Here is a 22,061-nt window from a genome sequence, read left to right on the forward strand (position 1 = left end):
AGTAAGACAATGAAACAAATGTTCAAGTACTTTCCGGAAATATTAATATGCGATGGCACCTACAAACTCAATAACCTGAGAATGTCGTTGTACTCACTGTTGATGAAAATGGACATAGTGAAATTATATGTTCTTTTTTGTTGATTGATGAGGACGAAATTACTTTAGGCGAAGTGACTCAGTTATTCAAAAAAGAAAATGCTAACTGGGAGGCAACAAAAACTACTTTCACTGATAAGGATATGAAGGACCTTCACATTTTCAATCAGGAATTTCCAGATGCTAGGCTGTTATTATGCTTATACTACACTCTAAAGACGTTTCGCAGGAAAATTACTGTGGATAAAATGAAGATTTCGTCTGCCCACAAAGAACAGTGCCTGAATTTGATACAGAGGATAACATACAGCCATAGTGACGGAGAGTATATAGAACTAGAATTGAATAAGTTTCAATTTTCCCAAAGTTACGGCATATTATAAGAAAAATTGGCACGACATAAAGGAGCAGTGGGTCTGTGCATATCGTCATCACTGCCTAACATTTGGAAACAATACAACCAGTAGATTAGAAAATATTAATCAAATGCTGAAAGCAGGTATTGAAAAACTGTCTTCTTTGGACCAGTTTTTCACTGACTTCAAGAAGGTGTTTTCTTCATTACCAATTGAAAGAGAAAGAAGTTCACGATTTACTCCTTAAGTAGGAAATAATTAAATTTAAACGGGATACTTATCAATGGAAATATCACAACTTAATTACTCCTTTTGCTTGGAAATCTTTACTGCAGCAATTTTCTTTTATGGTAAGATACAAAATTAAGGAAAACCTAGAACTAAACGAAAAATGACAAATGTGACTGCAGCTTTCTAACCAAATGCTATTGCTATGTTGCCACATTTTGGCTTTAAGAGAAAAAATGGGTTTGAATCCGTCTGACGAAAAGTTGATGCTTAATCGTTGGAAGAAGAATTTTTATTTAAGTTATCACAGAGCGTCAAGCAATATGGAAAATCTGTATGCAAATGATGCATGCCAACAAGTAACAATATTGGATTTCGCATCTCCAACACCTACAGCTGTTAGAGCTAACAAAAAATATGAATAAGCAGCAAAATTATGTTCCAGATTTGCTGTTGTTATATCCGAGTTTGGGACTGAAAAATATAAGCAAAAAATGCAAGACGCCAAATTGCTTCTCAATTATTACGAAATGAATATAGAGGTACTTATATGTGAACTGGCAAGTTCGTCTAAAAATGCAGTCACTAACAAAACGAAGTGCTTGATACAGGTATTGAAGAAATTGAAATGAATTTCACAGAGGAAAATGTTTAATCACACTGTGAAAAAATGTGGAAGAATAGATTATTTACGTTGAAGACTTGAATCAAAGTAATTCATTGGAAGAAATAAACAATAACAACAAAAAACTAATAGAAAATACTCGAAACCAATATGAAAAATGCAGTGGTACATAATAAACATCAGGATAATGAACACCAAGAAACTGCAACAAAGACAAATGAGGAAAGAATAGAAAAACTAATCCCTCAAAATTAAGGCTGTGATTGGCACATCTAAGATGCTGTAGGGAATGCTGTTCAATTAACGTTTGCAAAAATATTTGCTAACAGTGAAGTCTATAGACAGAAATCTACTAGTAATACCATCTCGTAGAATCAAAGTGAAAAATATCATATTTTACCTAGTTGCTCTTTACAAAAAATGAACGAGCCTACTCCGGCAAAAAAAACTATTGTTTCATCATCCAAAACCAACCTAAATGAAGAATTTTTGTTTGAATTAAAAGCAACTAAACTTCCTAAAAAAATGATTCGTTGTGGGCGCCCTAAAGGTCACATGTCAACGGCTGTGGAAGTAAAAAGAAAAAAACAAACTTTTGGGGTTCCAGTAAAATACAGCTTAAAATCAGATTATGAAAAAAAGAAGTTGATCTTTGAATGGATTGGTTTATCTTACGAATCCACTATTAAATATACTACTTCCCATTTACCTACTGAGCCAAAATTAATCAAATCAGAATTTTTTTAAAATGAAGTGCATGTATCTTTAGTCCAAAAAGATTTTGCAGCACCCGGTTATTCTGCTCTACTTCGTTTTTTGATAACTGCGAAAAAAATCAAGAACTTGCACTGCAGAATTTGTAACAAGATGTCGAATGGAATCAGTACTAAAGAAATGTGCCAATATCAAGCGAAAACTGAAAGGTGATTGGTTTTGTACTGTTTACAGTGAAAGCGAGAATCTTTAGTATGATACTGAACACTTGGAGATGTTCTATTAATTATTATTAAACTATCTTTTTTTCGTTCTTATAATCTTCTTAAAAATAGTTCCATTGTTTTGTTTTAAAGTTTTTTTGAAAAAAAAAAAGTACAAAAAATAAAAGTTAAGTCTGTTAGCACTGTTTTGTTGTGTTTTGTTTCTTATGTTAATATACAGAGTGTTATTGAAAGGTACGTACAAAATAAAATCGGCAGTTGGTCTCGAAGTATGGGTGCTAAAAGTTACAAAAATTTCAGGTAAAAGTGTTCTCCTTTTAGAGATAAAAATTATTAAAATTTATGTCCAAATTCGTTGTACGCCTCTGATAAAAAGATCATCTCTCGTTTCTATAGCAACATTTAGTCTTGACAAAAGTTTTATTGTTACAGTTGCTAGGATTTACTAAAATAAATTAATTTTACCTATTTATCCTTCAGTAGCGTCTAAAAAGGTTGGATAAGGGTTGATTTTCCCCTTATAATTTTGACAACACAAAATAAGTTTTTTAGACTTCTTAGACTTCGTGAAGAACTGTCAATTTTGTTGTACGTACCTTTCAATAACACCCTACCTACCACTTAGTCTCTTGGATTTATTTCTAATGCCTGTTACGGTTTGCTTGTATTTGACATAATACAGCTTTTTCTTCTTTGTCACTTATACCCATTTTGCGATTTATAGCCACAGATTTGTAAAAGCATAAGTATACCATATAGTTTTAGAAAAGACGTACAACGGTCGTAAAAATCATTAAATTTGAACTGGAGTTTGAAGGTAAATCGAAGATTTGTGGCGCCAAAACCTTTCAACTTGTGTTAGTACGCCTAATTACTGAGTGATACCTATATACAAAATCTCTATCCATCTGATGATCTGATGATCATGAAATATTCAACGTAATCGAACTACAGATTATTCACAGTAAAGAGAGTAAAATGGTGTGAACAGATGTTTGTATCATTTGTAATGTGGACGTACCTACATGTGAGTATGAACAGCGCGCGTACTATTCATACACACTGTATGTACGATTAGCGCTGTAGTTATTCGTACACACCGTGTGTATCAATAGCTCTTGTACTATTCGTACATACTGTGTGTACGAATAGTCACTCCGTAAATAAAATGAATATTTAGAGAAGACGTAGGTAATAATGGCATGCAGTTTTGTTGATTTTTATATTAAAAAAAAGTAAGACGTTATTTGACACGTTTGGTGGCGGACAGTGGGAGGAATGGGAATTTTAGGTGGGCAAAAATAGTAATTTTTCGAATAACTGCCGCATATTGACCTTAAACAAGCGAGTCATCGGGTTACCTCTTCGAACATTTTTGTTAAAGTTGATTAAGCTACATAAAATACGATAAGATTCATGGCAGTTTTAAAAGTACTAATTTTATGTTTTATGTTTTTTTTTTTTTTAATTTATCATCGAAAGTATATTCTGGTCTTCAATTTTTCCATTGTGTTGTTACAGCAATGACGTAAAGTTATGCCACTAAAATTTTTAAACTATAGAAAAAATTAGTAATACCTACATAATTTTTCTTTAGTTCATTTTTTTAAACGATGATGATCATCATCCTGGGATTTCCAGATTTCATAAAGGGCGCAATTTTTAACAAACTAAAGATAGATATCGAGACACTTTGTCTAATTCCGACTGTTCATTTGAAATTATAAATTATTTATCAAATAAAAACTGTCACTGTTGTTGTTTTAAGACAGAAATAACACTTTAAAAATGTTTCGAAACCTAAAAAAACACAACTGAAATAACCATAACATGTTTAACTTCGACTTTTCATGTTTATATGGATTTGTGACCATAAAATTAAATTTCAATGATTTTCTCTTCTGAAATTAGAAGAAAGACTAATTATCAATTAAGCTACATATTATTGTTAAATACAGAAAAGGAGGGCTTCATTCACATTGTTTTCATCTTTGAATACAATTCTCACACTTGTAAATACCTATGATAATTATTGTTTTTAAATTTTTAATAACTTTGTTATTTCTTATATACAGGACGAGTCACTAAGCGAACGCTCCTTATTTATTTTATTTTTTATTTTATTTTATTGATTATTTGAAAAAAAAGACACACCAACATATAGACAAAAAGATAACGCAAAATAGAGTAAGCATAAGATGACGTAATGAAATACAGCGTGAAATATCGACATTTGAAATTTGTGAAGTTTTACTTTTCCTTGTTTTTTCAATTTTACGATTTACAACTCTTCCAGTTTTCATCTTAAATTTTCTAGTTTTTTGTTTTTCCAACTTTTGGATTATTCAGTTTCTAGATTTTGCAATTTTTCGATTTGCGATTTCTAGAGTTTACAATTTCTTTTTTTTTCAATGAATAAATAAAAAGAATAAAATAGTTTTTCGCTTTTTCAAATTTACATTTTTTAGGTTGACAATTTTTCGTTTCTTCAATTTTTGATTTGCAATTTTTCTAGTTTTCATTTTAAATATCTCATAATTCTCTATAATTTTTAAATTTTTTTCACTTTTTCAATTATTGGATTTCAAAACTTTTTCATTTATTCGATTTTTAATTTTTCAGTTTCTCGGTATTTAATTTTTTAATTTTTCGATCTTTCAGTGTTACAGTTTTTCGACTTCACAATTTTGACTATTATATAATTTTTCGATTTTTTTTGGGGGTTTTCCAATTTTTCGATTCGATTAGTTTTTCTTCCTTCCAATTTTTCAATTTATTACTGTCGTTCGATTTTTAGTTTTGAATCTTTGGTTTTTCAGTTCTTCAATTTTCAATTTTATCGATTTTTCAGTTTTTCCGATTTCTTAGTTTTTTTTTCGACTTCTCGATTTTTCAATCTTTCGATGTTTCAGGTTTAGCATTTTTCAGTTTTTGAGTCCCCAATTTTTCGATATTTCAGTTTTAGGATTGTTCAATATTTTGATTTTTCTGTTTTTCAATTTTTAACGTTTTTAAATTTTCGAATTCTCAATTTCTCGTTTTTCGACTTTCCGATTTTTCATTGTTTCAGATTTTCGATGCTTCAAGTTTTCTTCGATTGTTCAATTTTTCAATTTTTGGCATCTCTAAATATTTTTCGATTTCTTGATTAATTAGTTTTAGTTAATTAAGTTTTTTTCAGTTTTTCAATTCTTTAATTTTTCTCCGATTTTTCGATGTTTCTATTTTGGAATTTTCGGTTCTTCAATTATTCCTCGAATTTTCGATATTTTAATGTTAAAATTTTTCAATATTTCGATTTTTCAATATTTCCATTCTTCAATTTTTGACGTTTCTAAATTTTCGATTTTTTTGATTTTCTAAAATTTTCGATTTTTCGACTTTTCGATTTTTCAATTTTTCAATGTTTCACTTTTGGGAATTTTCAGTTTTTCAATTGTTCAATTTTTCTTCGATTCTTCAATTTTTCTTGGATTTCTCAATTTTTCGATATTTCAATTGTAGAATTTTTCAATATTTCGATTCTTTAATTTTTTGATTTATCGATTTTTCAATTTTTGACGTTTCTAAATTTTCGATTTCTCAATTTCTCGTTTTTCGACTTTCCCATTTCTCGTTTCGATTTTTCATTGTTTCAGATTTCCGATGCTTCAATTTTTCTTCGATTGTTCAATTTTTCAAAATTTCAGTTTTTGGACTTTTTAATATTTCGATTCTTCAATTTTTCAATTTTTGACATCTCTAAATATTCGATTTTTCGAGTTCTCCATTAACTAGTTTTGAGATTTTTCAGTTTTTCAATTCTTTAATTTTTCTTCGATTTTTCGATGTATCAAGTTTGGAATTTTTCAGTTTTTCGATTCTTCAATTATTCCTCGAATTTTCGATTTTTCGATATCTTGGTGTTAGGATTTTTCAATATTTCGATTTTTCAATATTTCGATTTTTCAATATTTCCATTCTTCAATTTTTCGATTTTGTTGATTTTCTAAAATTTTCAATTTTAAGACTTTCGACTTCTCGATTTTTCAATGTTTCGATGTTTCATTTTTGGGAGTTTTCAGTTTTTCGAGTCTTCCATTTTTCTTCGATTTTTCAGTTTCAGGATTTTTTAACATTTTGATTCTTCAATTTTTTGGTTTCTCAATTTCTCGATTAATGTTTTTTTTTGATTTTTCGACTTCTCGATTTGTCGACTTCTCGATTTTTCAATTTTTTACATCTCTAAATCTTTTCGACGTTTCGAGTTTTCAATTTTTCAATTATTTCAGTTTTGGAATTTTTTAGATTTTCAATTTTTTGATTTATATATTTTTAAATCTTTGAAGTTTCCAAATTTTCGATTTTTCGAAATATCAATTTCTCGATTGTTCATTTTTTCAATTCTTTAGATTTTCGATTCTTCAATTTTTCGATGTTTCAGTTTTGGGATTTTTCAGTTTTTCGAGTCTTCAATTTTTCTTCGATTTTTCAGTTTCAGGATTTTTTAACATTTTGATTCTTCAATTTTTTGGTTTCTCAATTTCTCGATTAATGTTTTTTTTGATTTTTCGACTTCTCGATTTGTCGACTTCTCGATTTTTCAATTTTTCAGTTTTCCGAATCTTCAATTTTTCTTCGATTTGTCAATTTTTCAATTATTTCAGTTTTGGAATTTTTCAGTTTTTCAATTTTTTGATTTATATATTTTTAAATCTTTGAAGTTTCCAAATTTTCGATTTTTCGAAATATCAATTTCTCGATTGTTCATTTTTTCAATTCTTCAGATTTTCAATTCTTCAATTTTTCGATGTTTCAGTTTTGGGATTTTTGAGTTTTTCGAGTCTTCAATTTTTCAGTTTCAGGATTTTTTAACATTTTGATTCTTCAATGTTTTGGTTTCTCAATCTCTCGATTTTGTTGATTTTCTAAAATTTTCAATTTTAAGACTTTCGACTTCTCGATTTTTCAATGTTTCGATGTTTCATTTTTGGGATTTTTCAGTTTTTCGAGTCTTCCATTTTTCTTCGATTTTTCAGTTTCAGGATTTTTTAACATTTTGATTCTTCAATTTTTTGGTTTCTCAATTTCGCGATTAATGTTTTTTTTTTGGTTTTTCGACTTCTCAATTTGACGACTTCTCGATTTTTCATTTTTTCAGATTTCCGAATCTTCAATTTTTCTTGGATTTGTCGATTTTTCAATTTTTTACATCTCTAAATCTTTTCGACGTTTCGAGTTTTCAATTTTTCAATTATTTCAGTTTTGGAATTTTTCAATTTTTCTACTTTGACGTTGCTAAATTTTCAATTTCTAGATGTTTCGATTTTTCAGTATTTAGAATTTTAATTTTTCGATTTTTCGACTTCTCGATTTTTCAATTTTTCTGTTTCACTTTTCGGAATTTTCAGTTTTTCAATTGTTCAATTTTTCTTCGATTTTTCAATTTTTCTTGGATTTCTCAATTTTTTTGATTTATTGATTTTTCAATTTTTGAAGTTTCCAAATTTTCGATTTTTCGAAATATCAATTTCTCGATTGTTCATTTTTTCGATTCTTCAGATTTTCGATTCTTCAATTTTTCGATGTTTCAGTTTTGGGATCTTTCAGTTTTTTATTTTAATAAACGAGGCAACTTTATTGTATTGACTAACATTAAGAACGATTCACTCCATTTTTTCGTTTTTTCCTTAACTTTTTAAATTTTTCCATTTTTCAATGTTTCGTTTTTTCAACTTTTCAAATCAAAAAACGGAAAAATTGCAAAATTGTAAAATTGAAAAATTGAAAAAGTTAACAATCGAAAAGGTCCAAAATCAAAAATACCAAATATGTATTGTAAAATCGAAATATTGAAAATCAAATGAATCGGAAAATGGGTTAGGTGGAGATCCAAAAATTGCAAAATTGGAAAATTTTAAAATGGAAAATCGAGGAATTGAAAAACCAAAAATTCAAAATTTTAAAACTGTAATAAACCAAAAATTAGAAAAACGAAAGAAACATTGAAAAAATGCCGACTCTTCATTGGAAATTTAACAAAAAAATCGCAATAACAGGGTTATTTTTTTTTAAATTGCCATTTTTAATTTTAACGGTTCTGGAAGATAATTAAATTACAATGATGTCCAACACTTACAAATTTAGATAGTTCATTTTTAGTTGATAAAAAAAACAAAATTTACAAAGATAAAAAAATTAAAATTGAGTCAATAATAAAGAATGACCACTATTCTACGACAGTTGGAAAATATGCTACAATAGCTACTTTTGACACAAATTTTATTGATTATAAAATAAAGTGCAAGCGCTTTATTCCACTAAAATTTGTTTTTAATGTGAGTTTGCGTCGCGAATCCGACACCCATTATTGTAAATTAAGCTTCTCCCTTCACGCTAAAAACAATGGCGTTTACAGAATTTCAATATGTCTATCTGTGCTCAAGGTATTCTATAATCGAAAATAATTATAACGTATACTCAAAGGGCCCTACGACTTTTTTCCATCTCTAACAATGAATGAGATAACGAGGACTGCGGGCTTAGTGATTCACCCTGTATAAAAAAGTTAACGAACTCTGTATAATTTCAAAATGTAAACAGAACAATAGCGTTAAATTTAAAAACTAAGAAACTAATCTTTCTTAGACTCGTTTGAAAAATGCTGAAAGGCCAACACTTTATGAGAAGAAGGAAGAAAAAACACGAATGTGATCATTATGACTAGAAAAATGAAAAATCCAATATTTTGCTTGTGGTTAATTACCGAAAACACTATTTTTGTGAAATAATAGTAGACAATGGGTGAAATATGCGTAAATTTCAGGGTTGTATTAATTTCATCAAATCATCATGACGAAATTTGTCTACGCATAAGTACCACGTGGACCAATCAAAAACGAATATATGGAGGCTGCCCACTCGTCTATAACGACTTTAATTCAATTTTCGCAAATATGGAAGAAAATTTTGACGAGAAACTACTCGCAATTTTGGATAAAATTTAAGAAGACGATTGCTTCCAAACAAAAGTCAAATTTTTTTGTTGTGAACACTTTATTTTGTTAAATAAAATTTCTAAACCTAGAGTAACCAGCAAACGTCACAAAATTTTGAAATTTTTAACGTTTTCAGAAAACTAACGAAATCAATATAATTTTTTTCATATTGCAACATAAAAATCTCGTATTTCATGATTTTATCTTTGTAATATTCTGATTCATAAAGATAATGAATACGAGATAAAATTACTCACAAAACCACTCAACTTTCGTCGACATTTTTTGCAGACTAGTTATTAAAACGTCAGCTGCTGATCATTTGGGTCTAAATTTCATACAACACTCAACAGTCATAATCATGATTTTAAACATAAACAAAAAAAAAAAAAAGATAGAGACAGCGAAATCAAGTAAAATATTCTACATTTTTAACTACCACGAAGTAAAATTTTTCAACTCACTGCGCCATTTCGAAACGTTTAAGCTCGTTAACAAAAAATTAGACCCCAACACAATGGAGAGAGTGGAGCAGATGTGTGATAATATCCCCGGCAACGTCTACAACGTGTATATAGCAATCGTGCAACCAATAAGGACAGAAACAGTTAGAATGTAGGAACGACAACTAGCAAAATACGAAAACTTGAAATGTCTAATTCCTATATTTGTAGCGTTCACTGTTACACTTTGAAAAGATCAAATTTTAACGGAAGTTCAACGCATTTAATTTTCACCAGCCATTGTCAAAATTAAACTTTCACATTCCATTTGTCGCCTTAATTAAAGATAAACATTTATGTGGTCTTGATATTCGGTTATATAACAAAAACAAAAACCTACTTTAAAATAAATTAGCAAAAAACTACAAAAACAAAACCACGTTTGTTGAGTAGATAAAGTATGTCACGTGTGTTTTGTGCCACGACAGGCTGAAATTCGATAAACCATTGATGATATAACAGCCATCAATCAGCAACCCTCCTTTGTTAAAAAAATATGACGAGCAAAAGTGAAACTTTCGTTCGAATAAAGTTGCTAGGTAACGTAAAAAACAAAAGCTGACGCAATTGGTGTTGAAAATTCGGCATGATTCACCGACGAATTTTACTATCACATCCTTGTGACTACTGAATAATTTAATTTTAATTGGCAAGTTCATTGCCAATATTTCCATATTTCGTCAATTCCATTGATCGTGCCAACAAATGCGGCATTACCATTCTGTACACATGTCGAAAAACTGGTTCCATTTGTGAATCCCCAAATTCGAGAGAACGACAAAAAGTCAAATTTCTCGAAACTCGTAACGGTAAGTGACGGGATTTCAGGGAAGCAAAACCGTCATTAATCACGGTTTCGCAAGACTTGTCTGGGGAACGAATTTATTTTCGGACAAATCTGGCAAAACGTGGAGTACAACGTTCGAGAATTAATCACCGGAGATTCGACTTTTGTCGATGGATAATAATCATATCCAGTGGAAGATAAAGTGGTATTGACACCAATTATTATCAAGAAGGTCGGCTTAAATCGAGATTAATCGAATTACGCTAAATTGAGCCAGAAAAAAAACACCATACTGCCAGAATTTATCGCTTTATGAGATGATCTGACGCAGGCGAAAACAAAACAAACACGATACTCCCAAAACGTAACAATAAATAAATGTACACTCCAGAATTACATAAGTGGCAACAGCGTGGAAAGCCTGTGGAATTTCCCCCGATTCGATTCGTTTTTAATGTCTAATGTGTCGGGTGATAAAGCGCTGCTTGACGTCAAATTTAAATATCGGAAAGAAGGGAGATTTCCATCGAGCCCGGGGGCACCTCATTTTTTCCAAACAATCGTAACATTGTTTGGGATCAATAATATTATTAAACAGACGCACTTGAGAAATAAAAGCTACCGCCAAAAATAGATCGACCGTTAAACAATAATAAACAAGATAACTGCGTACATTTTCACAAAAAGTCAAGACAAAAAAAACCTTACGTAAGCAGGTGCTTCAGGACGAGTCAAGGATGAAAGTACACCCTTTCCGGTTAACTAAGAATTAAAGGATTCGTCTCGTTTTCGCCGGCATTCGGTCGAAACGAGCGCGTCCATTTTTTATAATTGCCAGATTTATTGTGATTACGTCACGGACTTCCGATCGAAGATGCGAAACGAATTAATTTTTAAATAACGCTTTATTGCATAATGGTTAATGTATAGTGTGTTTCTTGTTGTTTGGCCGTTTCAAGGCCAACGGAGAGTTTTCGAACTAGAGCGTGTTATTTGGAGTTACGTTTCTGTTTTTGGCCGACTGCGACAGTGATAACGCTATTCCAATCGATATACGTCAACTTTGTTGAGTGCCAGTAGCAAGATTGCAATTATATTCGTCTACCTTGGTTATATTAGCGTTCAATGTTCATTAATGACTCATTTCTGCGTGCGGTTTTGCTTCCATTCTTTTAGAAATTAGGTTTTATGAAGTTTAAATTCCTACAATTTTTTTAGTAAATAGCGCATATAACGTTAGTCGCTAACTTTGACGTCATGGGTATTTTTTTAAATTGAATTAATTCCCCCTTGTCGAATTATATAAAGTGCGGGAAAAAAACTCCGCACCCTTGTATCTTGAAAACGGATGGAAATACTGTAAACGCCATTATTTTTAGCTTAAAGGTGGAATCTTAGTTACATGACAAGTATGATACACGGTGTCGATATTTCGAAACTGTAACGTCTATCTTTGACGATTACAATGATATAAAACACTTATGTATTAGTCTTAACTGTAAATAATGCTCTATAAATTATTACATATATATCTAGATGAACAGATATATCTAGTTGCAACATATTGTCATAAAAATCGATGTACAAACACAAATACACTACTACTTTTAATCTCATAAATCTTGGACTACTTTTCTTTGCTGCCTGTTTAAATGGTTCAATTTTTCATTTCTGAAAAACATTAGTGAGGGAAATTGGATCGGCAATAAATTATGATAAATGATTTAACGCCCTCTTATTTTTATAATGATAGATAAAAAATTTGCTGTATCTGCCACTTTTTTTTTACATTTATAATTTTTTTTACCTAGTAAAAGGTATCGGTTATTATTTAAATTTCTTGTTTTTTAAGCGTTCATTACTCGGTAAATTTAATTTTTTAAATTTCGACTTTTGCAAGAGCATTTTTCAAAAATTGGTAGGATAACAGAAGCTCCAAGGACATTACATACATTCTTGATGAATCAAATTTTCATTATTTGAGATTTTTGGAAGATTAAAACAATTTTATTTTACGTTTCTGCAATTGTTTTTGAGAAATTTTGTACTTTTCTTAAGAACTGAGTTTAGCTTGAGCTGAAAAAAAGAGAATTTAAAACAATTTAATATAATTACTTTTCACTTTATTAAAGAAAATGGGAGATTTTAACGAATTTTTAAAAACGAAGAGTCAAAGTTTTCGTTTGTTATTTAAATTTCTTATTTTTAAACAATTCAATTCAAATGGCTGGCGAATTTGATTTGTTTACTTTTCAATTTTTGAATAGTGAATCAAATTTTTATTATTTTCGATTTTTTGAAAAATAAAACAATGTTATTTTACGTTTCTGCTATCGTTCTTTAGAAATTTTGTACTTTTCGTAACAACCGAGTTTGGCTTCAGACAAAAAAAAAGCAGGAAAGTTTGACGAATTTTTAAAAATTGCAGAGTAAGAAAAGTTTTCGTTTTTTATGTAAATTTCTTACCATCTAAATATTGTCAATTTGTATGCATTTTCGATTTTTGGAAAATTAAAACAAAAATTATGTAACGTTTCTACTATTGTTTCTACGTAATTTTGAACTTTCAGTAATCACCGAGTTTAGCTTGAACCATGAGAATTTAAAACAATTTAATAGAACTATTTTTAGGTGTATTTAAGAAACGAGGGAAACTTTGATGAATTTTCCAAAATTGAAGAGCAGTAAGTTTTCGTTCACTGTTTGAATTTATTATTTTTTAAAGACTGACTGTTTGGTGAATCAATTTTTTACTTTTTAGTTTTTGAAAATTTCGATTTTTGGGAAGTATTTTTCAAAAATTTTGGCAAAGTTAACGTTGTAATGTTTTTTGTACATTTTATAAACTCAGAATATATGAAGGATAACAAAAGCTCCTAAGGACATTATTAGTGAATAAAATTTTTATTATTTTCACTATTTTGTAAAATAAAAACACATTAATTAATGTTTTTGCTACAGTTTTTGAGAAATGTTGTACTTTTCGTAACAATTGAGTTTAGCTGGAACAGAAAGAAAATGAAAACAATTTAACTGTTCTTCGGTTTATTAAAAAAAAAAAAGCGGGAAAATTTGTCGAATTACAAAAATTTTAATTTTTTAAACCTTAACTGTTTACTGCATTCATTTTTCAATTTTTAAATTTTTGAAAATATAGATTTTTGGAAGATGATTTTTCATAAATATTTGCAAAGTTATTGTTGCACTAGTTCAGATAATAGGAGCTTCTAAGGGCATTTTTGAAATAAACTTTGTACTCTTAGTGACCTAAATTGTTATATTTAATTTTTGGACTATTAAAAGAATTTTATTTTATGTTTCTGCTATTCTTTTTGAGAAATTTTGTGCTTTTCTAAGAAAAACAACAGAATTTGGTTTAAACAAAGGGAAATAAAACAATTTCATAAAACTGTTTTTCAGTTTACTGAAAAAAGTGGAAAATTTTGAGTAATTTTCAAAAACTGAAGAAAAGTTTTCGGTCATTATTTAAATTTTTTATTTTTTTAATTATGTCTATTTGATGAATTCAATTTTGTTATTTTTCAATTTTTGGCAGTCCCGTATCAAATTTTTCTCATTTTCGATTTCTGAAAAATTTACACAATTTTATGTTACGTTTTTGCTATTGTTTTTAAGAAATTTTAAACTTTTCATAACCACCCAATTTCGGTTGAACCAAAAAAGGGAATTTAAAACGATTTAATTGAACTGTTTTTGGATTTATTAAAAAAAGTGGGAAATTTTGAGAATTTTCAAAAATTGAACAGTACTCAAAGTTTTCGCTTGTTATTTAAATTAATTTTTTTAACATTGTGGACTGTTTGGTGAACTCTTTAATATTATCAGTTTCCAAAAATTTAAATTTTTCAAAAATTTTGGTAAAATGAACGCTGCAATTTTTTCTTTTTGATTATTTTTCAACTTTCGAAAATTGGAAGATGTCCCCTTAGCTCCTGGGGACATTTTTATCATTTATAAATAAGTTTGAATTTTTAGTGAATCAAATTAATAACAATTTAATTTAATGTTTCTGCTATTGTTTTTGAGAAATTTTGACGAATTTTCAAAAATTCGACAGCATTAAGTTTTCATTAATTACTTAAATTTATTATTTTTTAAACATTGACTGTTTGGTGAATTCATTTTTCAATTTTTTAATTTTTGAAAATTTAAATTTTTGGAAAACTGGCAAAATAACAGGAGCTCTACAAGACATTTTCGTCAATTTCTAAACAAATTTTGAATTCTTAGTCAACCAAATTTTTGAAGCTCCGCCTCCTTGGTCCACGGCGAATAAAAAAAATCATCACAATTGAGATAGGGCGGGTGGGCGGGCTTACATTTTGCCTTTTTGTTTTAGTCTGTGTAGATTTGTTTTCACAACATGAAACTTAAAACATGTTTAAAAGGGAAAATTTGTATAAGGAATTAGGTTTCGCCCATAATTGAAAAATCGATATTTCCTTGCAAAAATGTATCATTTTAACCATGTTCTAAGTGTCTCGTTGTGAAAAAATGGCTATGTATATTAAGAAAAAAAAAAGGCAAAATATAAGCCCCGCCCACCCACCCTATCTCAATTCTGATGATTTTTTTTATTCGTCGTAAGCCGAGGGGAGGAGCTTAATTGTAAAATCCTTATTTTTCTACGAGAAATTACCATGTGAAATATATTCTTAAGTAATTGTGTCATACAAAGAAAACGAAATGTATTAATTAAAAAAGAAAACCTAAATAGAAGCCCCACCCATCCGTCTCAATCTCAATCGTGATGAATTTTTCATTCGTCGTCAGACCGAGGGGCGGAGCGTTATGAAACTTGTTGATTTAAACGTCGAGAATTATCTTTAACATTGCGTAAGTACTGACAGAAAGCTACAGTGAAGAAAATGATGGCAGCTATTTAAAATATGAGGGTTTCGGTGAACAGGTGCTTAAATAGCTTAATATTAGTGGACCTCATTATCTCTATCAAAATTTAAATTTTGTGGAATTGGTGCTGTCAACTAGAAAAATGTCCCCCCTGCTTCAGAGGATTTTCGTTCTAGGTGGCAGCACTGCACACTACCGCAATTTGATTGGTTGAAAGCCCAACGGTAACGTCAACGGATGATATAATTATAAACTACGCATACCTGCGTATTTATCTTACAACGGTAACGTCAACGGTGAACGGCAACGTCAGCGACAAGTTTATAAATCGAATTATTTTATTTCTCAAACGTATTAAATATTTTTTAAATATCGATTCGATAAATTCAGTTTTGTTATTTTTCAATTTTGAAAACCATACTTTTGGTTTTTTCAAAAATTTGGCAAAATTAGCATTGCAATATTTTTTGTATATTTTGACGTTTTGGAAATTTGGATGGCAATAGGAGCTCCTAGGGACGTTTTGCCATTCATTTACCAATTTTGAATCTTTCGTGAACTTTTGAAAACTTTAAATAACGGAAGTTCATGTTTTTAAAAAATCTCGATAAATTTTGACTCGCTCCACCATCTCTGTAGGCCAAACGAAACAAATAAATGCGCAATGAGTAGAGAAAAAAAAAGGCGAACTTTGATTTCAAAATTGTGCTGGCAATAATGACACAAAAAATGCAACTGTATTATTATTTTTAGATCTCTATTCAATTTAAAAAACCCAATGTAATGTTGACAGTATTGTAGAACTCCTACACATTATAAATAAAATTTCAATATATTATGCCACTGACGTCACGATAATATCATAAATATTTCAAATGCCAAGTTAGTAAACGTGATAAATCAATTATATATTTTGGATAGATATCATCTATCGCAGAAACAAAACAATAAATTGACAGTTGTTACAGTTCCTCGCCACCTTGACCTTATCAAAACCGGTGAAACACACTGTACTCACCTTTCCTCGTGGCCGCAGCGTACCTTTTGGCTTTGTTGTTGCAGTCCGCCTCCTGTGGAAACAAAAAACAATTAGGTAACATTGTAACAGAACAATAAGTGCTTTTTTCAAGTTCAAGGTTTTTGCACCGGCTCGTTATTATTAGCCAGAGAGCACGACGAACACACAAAAAAAAAATAAAAACAATCTCACGACCTTGGTTGCAACAAAATGTTATTAGTATTACGTACGATTTGCTGTTCTTAGGTGAAGTTTCGGGTCTGAAACGCAAAATCTACTGCGCCGCGACCGTTTTTTACGATAGCGCGATCAAATATTTAAAGAAAAGCCAAAAATACTCGGGCGGGATATTTTCAGCAACAATACCATTAGGTCGTGCACTAAATCAAAATGTTTGTGTTTCGCGTTATTTGACTATGCCAGGATTTTGCCGGCCAGAAACAGCCAAAAACGTAGCAAACAATAACATAATTTCCAGAGATTTTGAAAATCGTACAGGCGCCACGGGAGCATTAAACAGTGGTTCGAATGTGATAAATATGAACCATAAATTTAAAATAAAAATATACTCTCATTTTGATTTTCTGACCTGGATTTGAATTGGGTGGATCCTAGGTAACAAAATAAATCGAAGTCAGTTTATACAAGTGAAAATTTTAATTTGGATCTGAACACTGAGTCGCATTTATTTGTCGTACAGAGGACATGAATAATTTTAGACGTATCGATCCCCAAAATGTCCGTCGCTATTTCGGTTTTATTTAAAAAAATAAAACCGAAATGTCGGCGGAAATTTAATTACCGGAGATCATTTGCGACAATTATTAAATATTAAATTTAGACGACAAAAACGGGGCCATAATTACTCTCTATTTAATCTACAAACTACAAAAATAGTTTGCTATCTGGTTTTACTGCTGTTAAATACGGGTTCTGCAATGCCGGAATAGCTAAAGAAAAAATATGAATGATTAATGAGGAAGTTATTGAAACTTGTAAATTCCTTCGTACCGACGAGAATCATTAGTGTTGTCACTTTGCTCCTGTTTCCCCTATTTCTTGCGATTTCGATACGGATTGGACATCTTAAAAGCACATGTACCATTTTAATAAAAGTTTGTTTTTTCAAAGGGGTTTTTGTGGAATTAACAACAAACAATGGATAGAAACCGTGAACGTGTATCATAAAATTAAAATAAAAAAAATATAGGTAACGATCACCTTCACGTTTTTTTTTAAGTGAATGTAACTAATTCGGTGTCAAAATCGATGTCACACGTATGAACGTGCCATAATTGAAAACCTTCGTAACAATATCCGACTGATAAAAATAACTAGTGTACGGTGGGCTGTCCTAAATTCGAATTAAGCACGCGGAAAAGATCATGCAGTGGGCTGAGACTCGTGACAAGAACATTTTTCGATTGTTAAAAAATTACGTCATTAGTTTTAAAAGAACACGATATTTGACACTAATTAAATTGAGTCATTATAAAGTTGCGTTAATTTAACGTTCTTGCTGTGGCACCCAACCGAACTGGCTACTTTTTAATGAACCTACCCATTTTTCTGGAATGTTACATAAAAAAATAAATAGATGAATGACAAGTGGCTTATTATGTCGTGACCTAAATTTTTCTACTAATCTTGTGTATAAAATTTGGTGAGGTATTTTGCACCTCAAATATTGTTCGTCCTGATTTTGAGATGATAATTTGTTAATATAAATAGGTCAGCGGTAGATAATATTAGGCAGGTAGTTTCGGGTTAATGCATAACTTAATAGGAGTGATTTTCCTACGATCCTTCTGGTACATTATAATTTAACGAAGTTTACAGTTCGGTAAATTGGGTTTCTCGGGTTATAGGATTATTATTAAACAAATAATTATCATCAGCGGTTGAGGGTAAAAGATAAATGGGAGCGTAGGTATACCTCAACCGGAAAAGCTGTTAATTAGAAAATACCAAACCATTTTCTCTTAATTTTTTTTTTCTTCACGTAGATGAAAAAGCTCACGCACCAAAGGAAAAGTACCTGCGATGATTATTATTATTACAATCCAAGAACATACCTTTCAAAAATAAGAACCTTGACGAGGCCTCCGAAGTTTGAAGTAATTGGAATCTCAACCAAGTGCTTATCTGACTTTAAATACAAAGAAAAATTAATTGGGTTAACACTACTTGAATAATTGATGAAGTGCATGGGTCAAATTTTGCGCACAATTGACACGAAAAATAACTTGATTGCGTATGGAACTAATTTATGCTACAGTTTTGTGAAAGTAATGTTCTTCATTACTCGAATTTACACCAATAAAAAACACAAACCAGATTGTGACGTTCACAGATTTCGTATTTGTAGTGCGTTTGATACGCTTGCACACGTTACATAACACCCTATACTTAGTGCAGGAATCGAGGCGTTCCTAAACCGTAAAACATTCACTTTAAAATTTAGCATAAAAGTTCATGTGAACATCACATTTCGATTTAGTCCTACGAGAGGCCGGGATTTTTTTCATAAAAAACGGAATTTATTTGAAAATCGTGACAAATCCATCAAGTTTTGTTATCTCCATATAGGACTTTATGGTTACGTGACTTCGGAATTAATAGGCAGGGCCGGCGCTACCGACGGTGCAACACGTGCATTTGCACGGGGCGGCAGATTTTTGAAGGGCGGCGAAATTCGATAATAAAAACTTATTTTTAAAATAACTGAAATCAAACTCAAACAAGAAAAAAATTACAATGCTTATGTGGGAAAAAATTCAACCTCCACTAAAATAGACTCATATTTCAGTCGCCAGAGCAATACTTAAACAATTAAGCGTGACGCTTTCCTAAACAACTGAAACGGTATACGGTTAATAAACTTGTTTTAAAGTACTTAAATTTATAAAAAATTATTAATTTAACTCGTGATCGTTATTTTATTAAAGAATCATTCACTATTGACACATGATGTACAAATTAGCAAAAAAAGAAGACAATTAAACGCAGAATTAAATTTAATTTAACAAAATAACAGAAACAGACCAAGTACAATATTTTCTTTAAAAAAACAATAAAGGAGGATGTTGTTGTAAATAGTGTTTTTCATCATTTGATTATAAGTTTGGCAATTAATAAACATTTTCACGCGAAAATAATTCCGGTAACTCTTACAGACGTCTCTCAAAGTGTCGGTCTGTTTCTGTTATTTTGTTAAATTAAATTTAATTCTGCGTTTAATTGGCTTATTTTTTTTTGCTAATTTATACCACATGTGTCAATAGTGAATGGTTCTTTAATAAAATAACGATCACTAATTAATAATTTTTAAAACTTGGTTTTGCGAAATTTTTTAGGGTGGCCGGTGTTTTTGTCGGTCAGTGTATATGTACTTATCTATCTAGTGATCAATTAACTGTATATACCTACCACCTAATACCACGCTATTTAACCAAAAGCCAAAAATCATTGGATGAAAAAAGAGGTAGGTGGTTTCATAAATTTTAGTTGAGGGTAGCAAAATTAATTAAGTAGTAAGTAGTTTATATTTTTAACTTTATTGAGGGGGCGGCAAAAAAAAATTGCACGGGGCGGCGAAATCTCTAGCGCCGGCCCTGTTAATAGGTTTATCAGGAAAGGAAAATCGCGGATTGCTCCCGTAGACCAATTTCGAAGCGGACTTCGACCTGCAGCACCATCTGGCAAAAATCGACCAAATAAACCGGGATTTTTGCAAACCAGATAAACAGAAGTTCGGATTTAAGATTCCCGAAAATTTACGCATAAACAGGATTCTAAAAACAAAAGCACTTGTAATCAGCACTTAAAATAAAGTCGGAATAGATTTGTATAGGGCGAAGGAAAATAAGTGTGTACGTTGTGCGAACGAAGCGGCACTGAAAAAAAACGTAAAATAGGGGATTAATAAATCGGTGGTGGCTCTCCCTAAAATTTTACCGTCGTAAGACAGAGGACCATTTTTTATTAAACATTCAACTGAATTCATTATTTTTATTTCAAATCAAACAATTTCACTCCCGCAGAATGAAAATGAAATCCCGCCACCAAGTACTGGTTGCTGATAGTAGTCACTGTTTGAGCACGAGCCGATTTCAGCTGAATACAGCGACTAGACGCACGGTTTCCATGGCAACGTTGTAAACAAAACGTTTAAATGGGGCATGATTTGGTCTCCGCTTTTATCAGCACTTCAACAACGTATGATATATCCAAGACAATATCTTTGGATGTAAGTTTTGACACATTTTATACAAATGGAGCGAGATAGAAAAATTAGTTTTGATAATTATGATACAAATTTCCGGATTATTTTTAAATATTGAAAATTACTATTTTGCAAAGTCCAGTGTGTTTGTAGACGTTGTAACTTTGGTGCCCCCTGGCACCAACTGCCGCCGGGTGAGTCACTAAAAGATCTCTCATATTTCATTATTCAGTTCATTTTTGAAATTCTGATGCTACGTTGCCACGTTTTTTCAATTTTCGTGAATTTCTTAGCAGTGGAATGGTTCACAAAAAAATTGCAGCAGGGTTACTTTTAAGATCTGTCCCATAATATTTCGTTGAAAGACAAATAAAGGTACACACTTTGTTGAGGTTTAAATAAAATGACATTGTGATATACAGGGTGTTTAAAAAATGTTTTGATTATTACAATTTTCATTAGTTGTTTCAAAAAAATATTAGGAGAATAAGAACGAAAAACAGAGTAAGACATAATAATAAAATACATTCTATTCGAAAAACCGAAATATTGATATTGGAAAATTGTAAAATTTTAGAATTTTTTTATAAATATTCTTAGATTCAACAAAATTTGAATATAGTGACAATGTCGCAATGGAATTTCAAAAATAAATTATGGTTATAAAACCTAGAAAGACTAATGAGAATATCTAAAAGTATATCGGGTGTCTGGAAAATGGTAATGATAAAATTCCATTTGACAACATTGTTTGCACAATATAAAGCGAAGGTACAAATTAGCAAAAATCGAGAAAGCAGTTAAAAGTGTCTGACGTATCAAAAACTGTCAAAATTTCCAAAACACAACTTAATTTTAGGTCCCACGGTGTTTCATTTTCGGATAAATATAAAGGTATCTGGTGTTTTGTTGCTGGATGAACTTGAAAAAATCTTTTGAGCTTTTAGTGTCTTATTTTGGGAGATTTTTTTGTTGACTTTGGTGTTCTATTTTTGGACCTGACCTGACCTGACCTGACCCGATCTGTTTTTCAGTTAATTTTGGGACCCCGCTTTTTTTTTGGAAAATTTAAAACAATCTCGAAGTTCTAGGTATTCCTGGTTGGAAAGAATTTGAAAGTGCTTTGGATCCTCTAGTGTCTTTTCTTGTAATAATTTAAATAAATTTCTTAGAGGATATGTCATTTGCCAAAATCACTCTGATCCTAGCAGGTACTAGCCCCACCCACCCACCCTCTCTTTTCTTAGAGGGTATCTCATTTGCCAAAATCACTCTTATCTTAGCAGGTACTAGCCCCGCCCACCCGCCCTCTCTTTTCTTTGAAGGTATCTCCTTTGCCAAAATCACTCTTATCGTAGCAAGTACTAGCCGCGCCCACCCACCCTCTCTTTTCTTAGAAGGTATGTCAAAATTGGTCATCGACATACCTTCTA

General features: G+C 30.7%; 1 protein-coding gene across 2 annotated transcripts in view; it reads right to left on the reverse strand.

The window, feature by feature from the left end:
• Positions 1-22,061, reverse strand: part of LOC135141240 (MAP kinase-interacting serine/threonine-protein kinase 1-like) — a 79,568-nt gene that overhangs the window by 32,603 nt on the left and 24,904 nt on the right. For both annotated transcript variants that reach the window (XM_064072167.1, XM_064072158.1), the window contains exon 2: positions 16,404-16,455. In XM_064072167.1, coding sequence (XP_063928237.1) covers positions 16,404-16,455 — 52 coding nt within the window. The remainder of the gene's footprint in view (positions 1-16,403; positions 16,456-22,061) is intronic.

The sequence above is a fragment of the Zophobas morio genome, unplaced genomic scaffold (genome assembly GCF_036711695.1).
Source record: "Zophobas morio isolate AGI-343-1 ecotype UQ-CSIRO unplaced genomic scaffold, CSIRO_AGI_Zmor_V1 ptg000004l, whole genome shotgun sequence".
Classification (NCBI taxonomy): domain Eukaryota; kingdom Metazoa; phylum Arthropoda; class Insecta; order Coleoptera; family Tenebrionidae; genus Zophobas; species Zophobas morio.